Genomic DNA, 13,488 nt, shown 5'->3' on the forward strand with positions numbered 1-13,488 from the left:
TGTAGATTTCAATTACAGTGCATATCTTTATATGCCGTTTTCTCAAAAAATGAGTTTTTCCTCCTGCATTGAGCCAGAACCACATTATTATAAGTAATAATTAAGCAGATTTTTCTTGGGGCTTTGGGTCATTTTGACCCCCGTGGGAAGCATTTGTTTCAAAACGCGAGGGAAGGATGGAGATAAGAATGGTGCTTATCAAAACCTTGACTGACATGACAATAAAATTATATCACATTATTTTGTCAGTTAAAGTTTTGGCCGTGTTTTGTCGAGTCGAATCACCGTCCCGATCTGGCAACACTGCTAGTCACGCACTGGTGTTCAGTACTAGCGCCTCCATCAGTGTTTCCCTCGTTCCTCAGCAGGACTTCATGCTGGCAGCAAATGTAGAGGAACCAGCTGATCGTCCCGAACCCATCAGCTCCCGCTGCGACCCGACTCACACACTCCCTTATAATGGTGTTTACCATCCGCTCGCGTCCCCCACCTCATCTAGCCTTTACACATGCCTACAGAACTTTCCTGGGTGGTTTTGCCCTATGAAGCGGATCCGCTGATGCGTTTTAAGCGTCTGGATGTCACGGGTCGGCCTTTAAACCCACAGAACGAGCCCCTCTGGATCCTTATTACGGTCCCCGAGGGCCATTAACAGCCTCCCCTTCATCACGGCTCCTCGCGCTGTTAAGTGCTAATCTAACGCGTATTAAAGCGCTCTCGTTAAAGACGTCTGAGTGAACACTTTACACACAGCTACTTAAAGCTTCTATTGTTTACTCGTAGCCTCACTGAAGAGTGTTTTGATGTTGATACACAATCAGGGCTGGTTTAATCTGGATGTAAGTGCAGCGTTGGCCGATCGGGTCACGGCGAGGACGCGGCCTGAAAATTGGGAGAAAAGCCTCTCTGATTTATTCGCCGTCTGCTTTTGAGCGAATTTCAAAATAAAGTGTATGTAACCCGTCATTATTCTGCTGTGCTGGAGTGGGATGTGAGTGGATGAAAATTGATCCAGAGAATTGAAACAGGGGGTTAAGTGTTTTTGCCCTTATCGACGGCACAGCAGAACGGCTGTTGTATGAAACACTCGCTCGTCCTCCATTAGCAGATGAGACGGTGTGATTTGAGGCCGCATTGTGCCGAACACAAACACAAAGATGTTGGAGAGGCGATAATGGCCCGGCGAAGAATAAAGATTTTAACTCTGCACATCATTTAAAGCCATCACAAACGCTCGTGGTGAAATGGTGTAAAACAACCGGCGCGTGTCTGGAATCAATCGTGTGTCTTTGTTATAGTTCATCTCTGCGCTCGTATGTTTTTATTAAAGAACATTAACAAAGTTGGCAACACTTTACAATAAGGTTAATTAGTAAACTACCTTAGTTAACATGAACTAAGAATGAACAATACTTCTTCAGCATTTATTAATCTTAGTTAATATTCATTTCAAAATTTACTAAGTTATTAAAATCAAAGGTTGTGTTTGTTAACATTAGTTAATGCACTGTGAACAAACAATGAACAGCTGTATTTTTATGAACTAACATTAATAAAGATTAATAAATACTGTAACAAATGTATTGCTCATGGTTAGTTAATACATTAAATAATGTTAACTAATGAATCTTATTATAAAGTGTTATCAGTGACTTCAATCCCATAGGATGGAGTGAAGGAAAGTTTTCCGAACAGATGCAGATCAAGTCATACTTTTAACATTGTCGTGGTTCTCCGACGCAGAAGTCGTAGATGTGTACACTTCTGTAGAGCTGAACCCAAACTACATGTGACCAATCATGTGACCAACAGCCACTGAACATCAGCTGTTGACATTATTCCTGGCTGGAAATACGGGGACATTTAGTTCTTCTGTTGTTTTAGGAAGATCCTGCAAAAATATAACAGCCGCTTCTTAACCACCGTAAAGGGAGCGATCCGAGCACCCTACATAGACAGCACTCGTAATATACATTAATGTGAAGCACACTAGACTCAATGCTCATTCCAATGGAGTTGGACTCTAAAATGTTGTCAATGAACCTAATGAAGCATAAAAATACACAACACACACACACACACACACACACACATACACACACACACACACACTCCATTTCTAATTGGATTAAGCAATGTTTATTGATACTGCACTGACACTATCAGATCTGATTAATGACACTATTGTCTTCTCTAGAGCTCAATTAGAATGAGTCTCATATCTGATGAAGTTTTCATCATTGGTTCTGTGAAGCTGCTTTTAAACATTCTGCACTGTATAAAGAGATGTAGAAATACAGTTTACCTTACATTGAATCAAATATATTTATAATCCATAAGTCTCTGGAGTTTATTGTGATTGTTTTGTGTGTCTTTTACATAAATACGCTTTTTTTTCGTCTTTTACGTTTATTATGGAAAATGTGCAGAGATACTATTTTCAATTTTATATGAAATATATATTTTCAAAAACATGTTTTACTCTAAAACTGAGAAAACCAAAGCCATACATCTAAACGAGTGGTGTTGCACATGTGAGCGGATATCTCAGTAAATGAGCGTTCAGTGAGAGTGTGTTCGGCTGCAGTGTGTGTGTGTGTGTGTGCGCGTGTGTGTGTGTGTGTGTGTGTGTGTGTGTGTGTGTGTGTGTGTGTGTGTGTGTGTGTGTGTGTGTGTGTGTGCGCGTGCGTGCGTGTGTGTGTGTGTGCGAGCGTGTGTGTGTGTGTGCGCGTGCGTGCGTGCGTGTGTGTGTGCGCGTGCGTGTGTGAACCGAACGCTTCCACTTGAGGAAACTCGTCTCACATTCATTTCCAATGCGCTCACTGTTGACCACGAACATTACAAGTGTGACTATTTTGTTCAGGACCGTTTAACCTGTGCGAATCATGTCCATGATTTTTTGTGTGTTTTAACACAGCAAGTGCCAAATACTTTACAAAGTTTCTTACCATTCCGATGAAAAATTTCATAAAAAAACAAATGTCCAAAATGAGCGAAGAGCACCAGAGGGTTAAAATTGGATTAAACAATGTTTATTGATACTGCACTGACACTATCAGATGAAAGATATTTATCTGGTTAATGACACTATTTTCTTCTCTAGAACTCAATCTGATGAAGTTTGCATCATTGGTTCTGTTTATCACTGTGAAGCTGCTTTGAAACAATGTAGAAATAAACCTGACCTGACATCGAATGAAATATGTTTATAATCCGTAAGAGTTGATTGTGATTGTGTGTCCACAGGAGCGCAGTGATGGTGTGTGTCAGGTGTGTGTCAGTGTCGTGGTGGTTCAGGCTTTACCCAGAGGAGCCGCGGTGGAGCTTCATGTGATCGCCGTGCAGGACCGTCCCGCAGAACGAGCGTCCCATCGCAGCGTGTCACGGGTCCTGGGCGGCTCCGTCGAGTGCCGTGTGCTCCGGTCCGGCTGCGGGCGATACGCCTCCGTGTCTCTGAGCCTGTGTTTCAGCGACACACACACACCGGCTCAGACCTTCACAGACGCTCTGCTTTCCTCATACCGAAGCGCGGTTCAGAAGACGGAGAACCTCTCGCCTCTGTGCGCCAGAGTTTTCTATAAGAGCCACGACATGTTCGTCACAGAGATCGCCACAGGTACGGCTCATCTCCACAATTATTAAAAAATGTGTACAACTTTCTAGGTCTTGCGGGTCAAATTCACTTTTGCAAAAATCAACCCTATGGAAAACACTGAAGATTATACATTATCTGTACTTACTGTAAGTACTGTAATTTCTGTTGCTTTTTGCTGTGTCTTTTTCTCAAACCCTTGTCAGGGAAGAATGAGTTTCTCACACGTCTTTTCAGTGATGCAACAGTCTAGTAATTCAGATCCCCAAAAAACTAACAACCAAAAACCTCCATTGACAGAATTTGTGACTGTGAAACTCAAACAGCGAATTTTGCGTCTAAAAGGGTTAGTTCTCCTAATTAAAAAATGTTCATCATTTATTCACCCTCATGTTGTTCCAAACCTCAAAACCTATAAGATTTTCGCATCTTCGAAACATAAATAAAGATATTTTAAATGAATTCTGAGAGATTTATGTACCTCCATTGACAGCCCATGAAACTATAATTTCTTTGCTTCAAACAGTTCATAAAGAGATTGTAAAACTAATCCATAAGAATCAAGTAGTTTAGTCAGAATTTTACACGTTTTACACCGTACGGCTCATCTGCATCGAATCAAATACTGGGTCTAGCTGATCCTCATGGAGAAAATCTCTTTTGTTTTGATTATTTTGATTGTTGGGTACAACTTTTGTGTTGCGAGTCTAATTCACTGGTATTGGTTTCCATGCAATTTGAAAAAATCAATCCTATGAAAAACATACTTTTTTTTTTTTACATTATTTGTAGTTACTGTAAGTTCTCAGGGTTCGTACAAGGTCCTTTAAGAACTTGATTTGACGTTCCTGAGCTGCTGCTCCCGAGCTACAACAACATGTGTCCTTTTACACAGACATGCAATGAAACTTTGGAAAACTTTTAGCCTTTTATGATAAAACCAGAGTCAGACAATGATCGAGAGAATCTTGACAGTATTTTTTTGACATGTAGAATGCAACAGGACATTTCTGAATGGTTAGTTGATGAACTTTTGTAGCTTATGTGTAGTTATCGTCTAGTCATTTATTTGCATATTCTGTCATGATAATCTATAAATCATGTTCTGGGGGCGGAGTTTATGTAAATTCTAGGGTTTGTGATGTCACTAACTTGTGATGTCACTAACCTGTGAAGAAGGTTGTGTAGTCCCTATCAGCCCTTTGTTGTAGTCCTTAAAAAGCAATTTCTTTAAAAGAAAATATCTCCCTTTGCTGGTAACTTAGCGCTGTAACTTTGCAGATGTTGTTTATGCTCAATCAGCAACATTACACACTAACTAAAGTTAGAAAATGTAATCATATTCAATGACCCCTTTAACCGAACTTCCAAGCGTGCGTAACACAAGAACATTTACATTTAGTCATTTAGCAGACGCTTTTATCCAAAGCGACTTACATTTGAGGATTAAACCAAGCGAGTAATCGTTCAGAGGCAAAAACAACGCAAGAAGTGCTCAGAATACAAAGTTCAAACATTGCTCAGAGTAGCATAAACCAGACAAGCGAAGATTTCAAGAGAAAGGTTTTTTTTTTTTTTTTTTTTATGTTAAGTGCTCACGGAAGAGATGAGTTTTCAGTTGTCTTTTGAATGCTGTCAGGGATTCTGCATTACGGACGAGAGTGGGGAGATCATTCCACCAGCATGGAACCGTGAATGAGAATGTTCTGGACAGTGATTTTGTGCCTCGCTGTGATGGCACCACGAGACGTCGCTCCTTGGCCGATCGTAGGCTTCTGGTAGGGATGTAGACCCGTAGGAGCGAGTGAAAGTAGGAGGGAGCTGAGCCGGTGGACAATCTGTAAGCAAGTGTCAGCGCCTTGAACTTGATTCGAGCAGCGAGTGGTAGCCAATGCAGGGAGATGAACAGCGGAGTGACGTGGGCCCTTTTGGGCTCGTTGAAGACAAGACGAGCTGCAGCATTCTGGATCAATTGTAAGGGTTTAGTTGAACATGATGGAAGACCAGCTAGAAGAGCATTGCAGTAATCAAGCCTAGAAATAACCAGGGCCTGTACAAGAAGTTGTGTTGCATGCTCAGTTAGGAAAGGCCTGATCTTCCTGATGTTGTGCATTGGAAACCTGCGTGATCGAGCTGTCTTTGAAATGTGGTCTGTGAAGGTTAGCTGGTCATCAAAGATTACTCCAAGATTTCTGACTGACCTTGATGGGGTGATTGAGGATGAGTTTAACTGGATAGTGAAGTCGTGCTGTAGAGACGGATTGGCAGGGAGGACGAGAAGCTCAGTCTTTGCCAGGTTGAGCTGCAGGTGATGTTCCTTCATCCATGCCGAGATGTCCGCCAGACAGCTTGAGATACGTGCAGCTACTGTGGGATCGTCTGGTTGAAATGAGAGGTAGAGCTGGGTGTCATCAGCATAGCAATGGTAAGAGAAACCATGTGCCTGTATGATGGGTCCCAGTGATGTGGTGTAAATGGAGAAGAGGAGCGGTCCAAGGACTGACCCCTGGGGAACCCCTGTGTTCAGTCGCTGTGCTTTGGATACCTCGCCTCTCCATGCAACCCTGAATGACCTACCTGTGAGATAGGATTCAAACCAGTGGAGGGAAGATCCAGTGATGCCCAGTGATGAGAGGGTGGACAGAAGGATCTGATGATTCACTGTCGAAGGCAGCAGACAGGTCTAGGAGAATGAGAACTGATGATTTGGAAGCAGCTTTGGCGATCCGCAGGGCTTCTGTGACTGAAAGAAGTGCGGTCTCGGTCGAATGCCCTTTCTTGAAGCCAGATTGGTTAACATCCAGCTGGTTATTCAGAGACAGGAAAGATGATACTTGGTTGAAAGCAACTCTTTCAAGTGTTTTTGCAATGAAAGGTAGGAGAGAGACAGGTCTGTAATTCTCTAGAAGTGATGTGTTTAAAGTTGGTTTTTTAAGCAGTGGGGTTACCCGAGCCTGCTTAAATGCTGTAGAAAAAATGCCAGTATGGAGGGATGAGTTGATGATGTGTGTGAGTGCTGGTAGAAGTGTGGGAGAGATGGCTTGAAGAAGGTGTGAGGGGATGGGCTCTAGAGGGCAGGTGGTAGGATGACGGGAGAGGAGAAGTTTAGATACTTCTTCCTCGGTTAGAGGAGAGAAGGAGGAGAGAAGGTTATTGGCTGTGGGAGAGGTTGGACTAGGTTCCTGTGTGTGTGGAGGAGAGAACTGACTGCTAATGGTTGTTGTTTTGTTAGTGAAGAGGTTAGCAAAATCATCAGCAGTTAGCGAGGATGTGGGTGGTGGTGGAGGTGGACAGAGGAGAGAGTTGAATGTCTTGAAAAGTGTTCGTGTGTTAGAGGAGGAGTTGATCTTGTTGTGGAAATATGAAGATTTTGCAGCGTGAACATCAGCAGAAAAGGAAGAGAGCAGAGATTGGTACATACTCAGGTCAGATGTATCTTTTGATTTGCGCCATTTCCTCTCCATTGCCCTGAGTTTAGTCCGGTGTTCCCGAAGAACCTCAGATAACCAGGGGTTAGAGGGGGTAACGCGTGCTGGCCTGGAGGAGAGAGGGCAGATAGTGTCTAAAGAAGAAGTTAATGTGGAGCATAAAGTATCCGTTGCGGTATTCACATCTAGAGATGAGAATTGTGAGGGTGAGGGAAGTGAAGATGACACAGCAGAGGAAAGACGGGAGGGAGAAAGTGAGCGCAGGTTTCGTCTGAAGGTAACAGGTAGGGGAGTTGGTGGAGTGTGGATAGTGAGTTGTAGATTGAAAGTAATGAGGAAATGATCTGAAACATGGAGAGGTTTCACCAAAATGTTGTCTGTGATGCAGTTGCGTGTGTAAACCAGGTCCAGTTGGTTGCCTGACTTGTGAGTACCTGTGGTGATGAGCCGATTGAGATCGAATGAGGCTAGGAGAGAGATGAAATCTGTAGCATACGGCTTCTCTAGATGAATGTTGAAATCGCCAAAGACTACAAGTGGAGTGCCGTCCTCAGGGAAAGAGGACAGCAGCACATCCAGCTCCTCAACAAAGCTTCCCAGTTGACCTGGGGGGCGATAAATGACTACAATCTCGATCTTAAAGGGAGTTGTAAGTGTAATAGCGTGATATTCAAATGAGTTGTTATTGCATATAGAGGAGAGAGTTGAGTATTTCCAATTGTTAGAAATGAGAATACTAGTCCCCCCACCCCTACCAGACTGGCGAGGGGTGTGAGAGAAAAAGAAGTTGTTAGAGAGAGCAGCAGGGGTTGCTGAGTCTTCTGGACAAATCCAGGTCTCAGTCAAGCCCAAGATATTAAGAGTTGAAAGAGATGCAAAGGCAGGAATGAAGTCAGCTTTATTGACTGCTGACTGACAATTCCATTGTCAGAGAACGAACCTCATTGGCTATTTCAACTTTTATTGCCAAGGAATTCTTTTTCCTTTTTAATCTACTTTAACTTGATGTACTAAAATGTAATTAAAAAAATAAATAAAATAAAAACTAAAACTAAAACCATAAAAAACATATTCGTTACCTAATAATCATTACCTGAAAAAAGCTATTGGCATTAAACCCACAAAATTACCAAAACTTTAACCAAAATTTAAATAAAAATGAAAAACTGATTCAAAAGTAAAACTATGCTACTATCAAGTTGAAATTAAAGAGAAGAATACAGTTTTATTGGATTATTGTTCAGAAGGCATCTAAATATTCTTTTGATTTACTTTTATAGATAATTCTACTGAAGTGAAACTGAAATCTTTTAAATATGTTTTCAGACAGAATCTCTTCCAAATGTCACGAGTCACAATTCATCAACAGATGCTAATCAGACCCGACACCGCTAACTGCGCATCTCTGCTGAAGAAGTTTCTTTTTCTAAAGCGTGGTCTTTGGGTCCGTCGCGAGCCGATGCTGGAGCATATGTTCAGACACATTTATCGAGCTGTCAGTGTTCCTGAAGCCCTCAGAGAGAGCCGAGAGCGTCTTCACGGGTCACAGACCAACAATATCACAGCAGATATGAAGACGTTTGCCCTCCAACCCTCTCCGTGGGACGGGCCACACGCTCGCTTCACGAAAGCCTGAATCTCCTGTCGCTTCTCCTGATATCCTCTCGTGACAGATGCATGTTTGGCTTCGGGACATTCTGGAAACATGAACTCAGAAACATCTCGTCTGACCGGACATCAGGTCGATGATGTCAAGTGATCATCGGCTCCTGATGTCTATTAGACACATTGTTCCTCAACATAAATTTACATGCACACAGATGTGCTGATAACTACCAAAAATGTGTTAAACCAGTTTGCATGCAAACCAGTAACCCACTAACACAAAGAAAACCGCATTTACAAGACTTCCCATTCCCGTATATTCCACTGTGTGTTCTAGGGCTGTCAGAATGGCTGAAAAGCTAAATTCAAAGTTCTTTCTTATATATTGGCAAAATTCAAATTATATTCAAATTCTTTAGACAATACTTAATGTTACAGGGGAAAAAGTACTGTATTGTCTCCTATGCCCACAAGAGGGCGCACGCGAGCGCAATAATCAAATATAAACCATATCAAGCATTGCATCTTTTAATGAAATGAAATGACATTCACTTTTTAAAGTGCATTAACTTTTGAAACAATTGTACTTAAATACAATATAATTTCCTTAATGTGCATGCAAGGAAAATTCGGTTACTATAGTGCATAAAACTGTGTGTGCATCCGTAACCTGAGAAAACACACTTCAACACACAGCGTAATGAACTACATGAACACAAAATAGCAAACTGGCATTCAGAAACACACACTTTTACTCACCACTTCTACTTCTATTCTACTCACTGCATCACTTCAAAAATCCGAATGCACAGGTTTTGCATTTGAATGTTTCGTTTTTTTATTTAAATTCGACAAATATTCCAAATTCGAGTTTTTATTTGACAGCCCTACTGTATTCCATTTATTATGTTGTGATGTTAAATAAAGCATTAACTCTATATAGCCTGACATTTTAAATTATAGTCAGAAGCGATTCCCGATTCCCAGTGAATGCATGAACTCATATCATGTATATCCTGAATCCAGTTTAAGTTGCATGGAAAAAAGCTTCTGCCAAATGCATAAATGTAAATGTGAAGTGATTCGCCGAACTCGTTGAGCTGGTTTCCACGGGATCCTTACGAAAATTAACCACGGTTTTACTACAAATAAAACTAAAAAAACATGGTTATTATAGTTAAACAATGATAACTACAATTGAAACATGGTTTTCTTACACTAACCATAGTTTAACCATTTACTGTAAAACTGTGGTTATACAAATGTTAATCAATCTGCCAAAAAACTATAGTTACAACTTATATACTTATAGTTACTATAGTTACTTTTACTATAATAAAAACATGGTTGATTTTCATAAGCGATGGTCTGGTGGTAGTTTCCAGCGTTACACACACACACACACACACACACACACACACACACACACACACACACACACACACACACACACACACACACACACACACACACACACACACACACACACACACACACAGCTTCAGCTTGATGAAAGTGACATGAGCGCTCCTCTTGATGGCTGATGAAGGTGACCGTGTCACTAATATATCTAGTTTTCGATGTGATCTGCTGTTGAAAGTCAAACACCACAGGCCTCGATAACACACAGAGTTCATTACTCGACATGCGATCTTTGACGTGCTGTGTGTGTGTTCTTAATGAAAGAGCCTGAGGATTATCAAAAGAGCTTTTACCTTCCAATCTCAGCGTCCCTTCGTTTGTGTGCCGAACTTGTTCACTTTCATAGTTCACACACTCACACACACACACACACACACACACACACTGACCTCAGTATCCCATCGCTGCAGTGCATCAGTCGAGCTGGAGTGAGAAGGTCATGAGATCGAGTCGTGACAGAACGCTCATGAACCGATCATCTCTTCCTCTACTAGATAGCAAATAAACATCAGGAGTGTTGAAAGATACAGAACAACTTCCTGAAATCAATCATGTCTCGTGTAATCCATCAATCAGTGTTTCAACCGTCAATAAAACAGCTGGAGAACAATAATGTCACATTTAACTCAGAAAAGACATTCAATGACTATAAACTCGCTAATCGGCAAGAAAAATAACTCTAGAGAGCAGCATTTTTATAAAAATATGCAGTATATTACATATTCATTATATTTATTCTCAACCCGTTTCAATAAATTCATCATAAATACAAGTGTTTATGACAGCTGCTGCTTAAATCTTTATATTTCAAAAAACAAATTGCAGTAGAAACATAAATATGTAATTAAAAAGGCGATATAAAAATGTGCAATTTAAATGTTTATATGAAACTTTTTTATTTGAGAGATGATTATTTAATTAAATTTGATTAATTGCTTATTTAAAAAAAATATTTTCAGCTGGATTTCTGCTCATGAAAACTCAGTTTTGGTAAAAAGTTGATTTTAGTGCATCGCTGGTGATCAGCACTTGTACACTATTACAGTTTTGAGTCAGGAACTGAACTGAATCTGTGTGTGTGTGTGTGTGTGTGTGTGTGTGTGTGTGTGTGTGTGTGTGTGTGTGTGTGTGTGTGTGTGTGTGTGTGTGTGTGCGTGCGTGCGTGCGTGCGTGCGTGCGTGCGTGCGTGCGTGTGTGCGTGCGTGCGTGTGTGTGTGTGTGTATCGCTGTATCAGGTGACGCTATTCATTATTAGACTTTAGTGGACATCAGAAGAGCGTCTGAATCCTGCGCTTACAACCCTTCCCGATCAATCCCAGCGGAGCGCTACAAGCTGCTAATCTGCTGCAAATGGCTAACTAAAGATTTTCTGCTCCTCTGTGTATTACACGCGCATTTAGTACCGCGCTGAGCATATGTCCACACACACACACGCAAGCTGTCGAGGATCTGAGTGGGTCAATACTTCAGGAATGTGCTGGAAGGATTAAGCAGAATTGAGCGAGCACTTATTATGACGTGTGTGAAGCGTGACCTCTGACCTCTGTGTGTTGTGTCCGCAGGGCTGGAGCGGTGTCTGAGCGGATCCGGTCCCGCTGGAGCCAGTCTCGATGGTTCCAGTCCCGCTGGATCTGGTCCTGATGAATCTGGTCTCGATGGATCTGGTCCCACTGGATCCGGTCCTGATGGATCTGGTCTCGATGGATCTGGTCCTGATGGATCTGGTCTCGATGGATCTGGTCCTGCTGGATCTGGTCCTGATGGATCTGGTCTCGATGGATCTGGTCCTGCTGGATCTGGTCCTGATGGATCTGGTCTCGATGGATCTGGTCCTGCTGGATCTGGTCCTGATGGATCTGGTCTCGATGGATCTGGTCCCGCTGGATCTGGTCCTGATGGATCTGGTCTCGATGGATCTGGTCCTGATGGATCTGGTCTCGATGGATCTGGTCCCGCTGGATCTGGTCCTGATCAATCTGGTCCTGATGGATCTGGTCTCGATGGATCTAGTCCCGCTGGATCTGGTCCTGATGGATCTGGTCTCGATGGATCTGGTACCGCTGGATCTGGTCCTGATGGATCTGGTCTCGATGGATCTGATCCTGCTGGATCTGGTCCTGATGGATCTGGTCTCGATGGATCTGGTCCCGCTGGATCTGGTCCTGATGGATCTGGTCTCGATGGATCTGGTCCTGCTGGATCTGGTCCTGATGAATCTGGTCTCGATGGATCTGGTCCCGCTGGATCTGGTCCTGATGAATCTGGTCTCGATGGATCTGGTCCCGCTGGATCTGGTCCTGATGGATCTGGTCTCGATGGATCTGGTCCTGCTGGATCTGGTCCTGATGGATCTGGTCTCGATGGATCTGGTCCCGCTGGATCTGGTCCTGATGGATCTGGTCTCGATGGATCTGGTCCTGATGGATCTGGTCTCGATGGATCTGGTCCCGCTGGATCTGGTCCTGATGGATCTGGTCCTGATGGATCTGGTCTCGATGGATCTAGTCCCGCTGGATCTGGTCCTGATGGATCTGGTCTCGATTGATCTAGTCCCGCTGGATCTGGTCCCGCTGGATCTGGTCCTGATGGATCTGGTCTCGATGGATCTGGTCCCGCTGGATCTGGTCCTGATGGATCTGGTCTCGATGGATCTGGTCCCGCTGGATCTAGTCCTGATGGATCTGGTCTCGATGGATCTGGTCCTGCTGGATCTGGTCTCGATGGATGTGGTCTCGATGGATCTGGCCCCGCTGGATCTGGTCCCGCTGTGGTGCTGGTTCCAGTTGAGGATATGCCGGGTCGTGTTCTCCTGCTCGTCTCCTGCTGGCTCAGTGTGTAGAGGAGTCAGACCTGGAATCACTGCCGCTCTCATTCACTGTATATTTGTGTGTTTTTTAAGAAAATTACCCTATGATTTACTCTCCCTCAAATCATCCTAAGTGTATATGACATTCTTCTTTCAGATGAATATAATCTGAGTTATATTAAAAAATATCCTGGCTCTTCATCTATCCAAGTGCATCTATCCATCATAAAAGTGCATCTGTACATTATAAAAGTGTGTCTATCCATCATAAAAGTGTGTGTATCCATCATAAAAGTGCCTCTGTCCATCATAAAAGTGTGTGTATCCATCATAAAAGTGCCTCTGTCCATCATAAAAGTGCATCTATCCATCATAAAAGTGCATCTGTCCATCATAAAAGTGCATCTATCCATCATAAAAGTGCATCTGTACATTATAAAAGTGCATCTATCCATCATAAAAGTGCATCTATCAATCATAAAAGTGCATCTATCTATCATAAAAGTGCATCTGTCCATCATAAAAGTGCATCAATCCATCATAAAAGTGCATCTGTCCATCATAAAAGTGCATCTGTACATCATAAAAGTGCATCTATCAATCATAAAAGTGCATCTATCTATCATAAAAGTGCA

General features: G+C 42.6%; 1 protein-coding gene across 3 annotated transcripts in view; it reads left to right on the forward strand.

Moving 5' to 3' along the window:
- The window catches only part of dph6 (diphthamine biosynthesis 6), a 127,388-nt gene extending 114,199 nt beyond the window's left edge, over positions 1–13,189 (forward strand). For all 3 annotated transcript variants that reach the window (XR_013206728.1, XR_013206729.1, XM_077240174.1), the window contains 2 exons: positions 3,247–3,616; positions 11,610–13,189. Coding sequence is in view for 1 of the 3 variants with exons in the window: in XM_077240174.1 (XP_077096289.1) it covers positions 3,247–3,616; positions 11,610–12,592 (1,353 nt within the window). In the remaining 2 variants the exon portion in view is untranslated. The remainder of the gene's footprint in view (positions 1–3,246; positions 3,617–11,609) is intronic.
- The last annotated feature ends 299 nt before the right edge of the window (positions 13,190–13,488 follow it).

This window comes from Siphateles boraxobius, unplaced genomic scaffold (genome assembly GCF_051911475.1).
Source record: "Siphateles boraxobius isolate OS27281-9 unplaced genomic scaffold, OSU_SipBor_1 22, whole genome shotgun sequence".
In the NCBI taxonomy this organism is placed as follows: domain Eukaryota; kingdom Metazoa; phylum Chordata; class Actinopteri; order Cypriniformes; family Leuciscidae; genus Siphateles; species Siphateles boraxobius.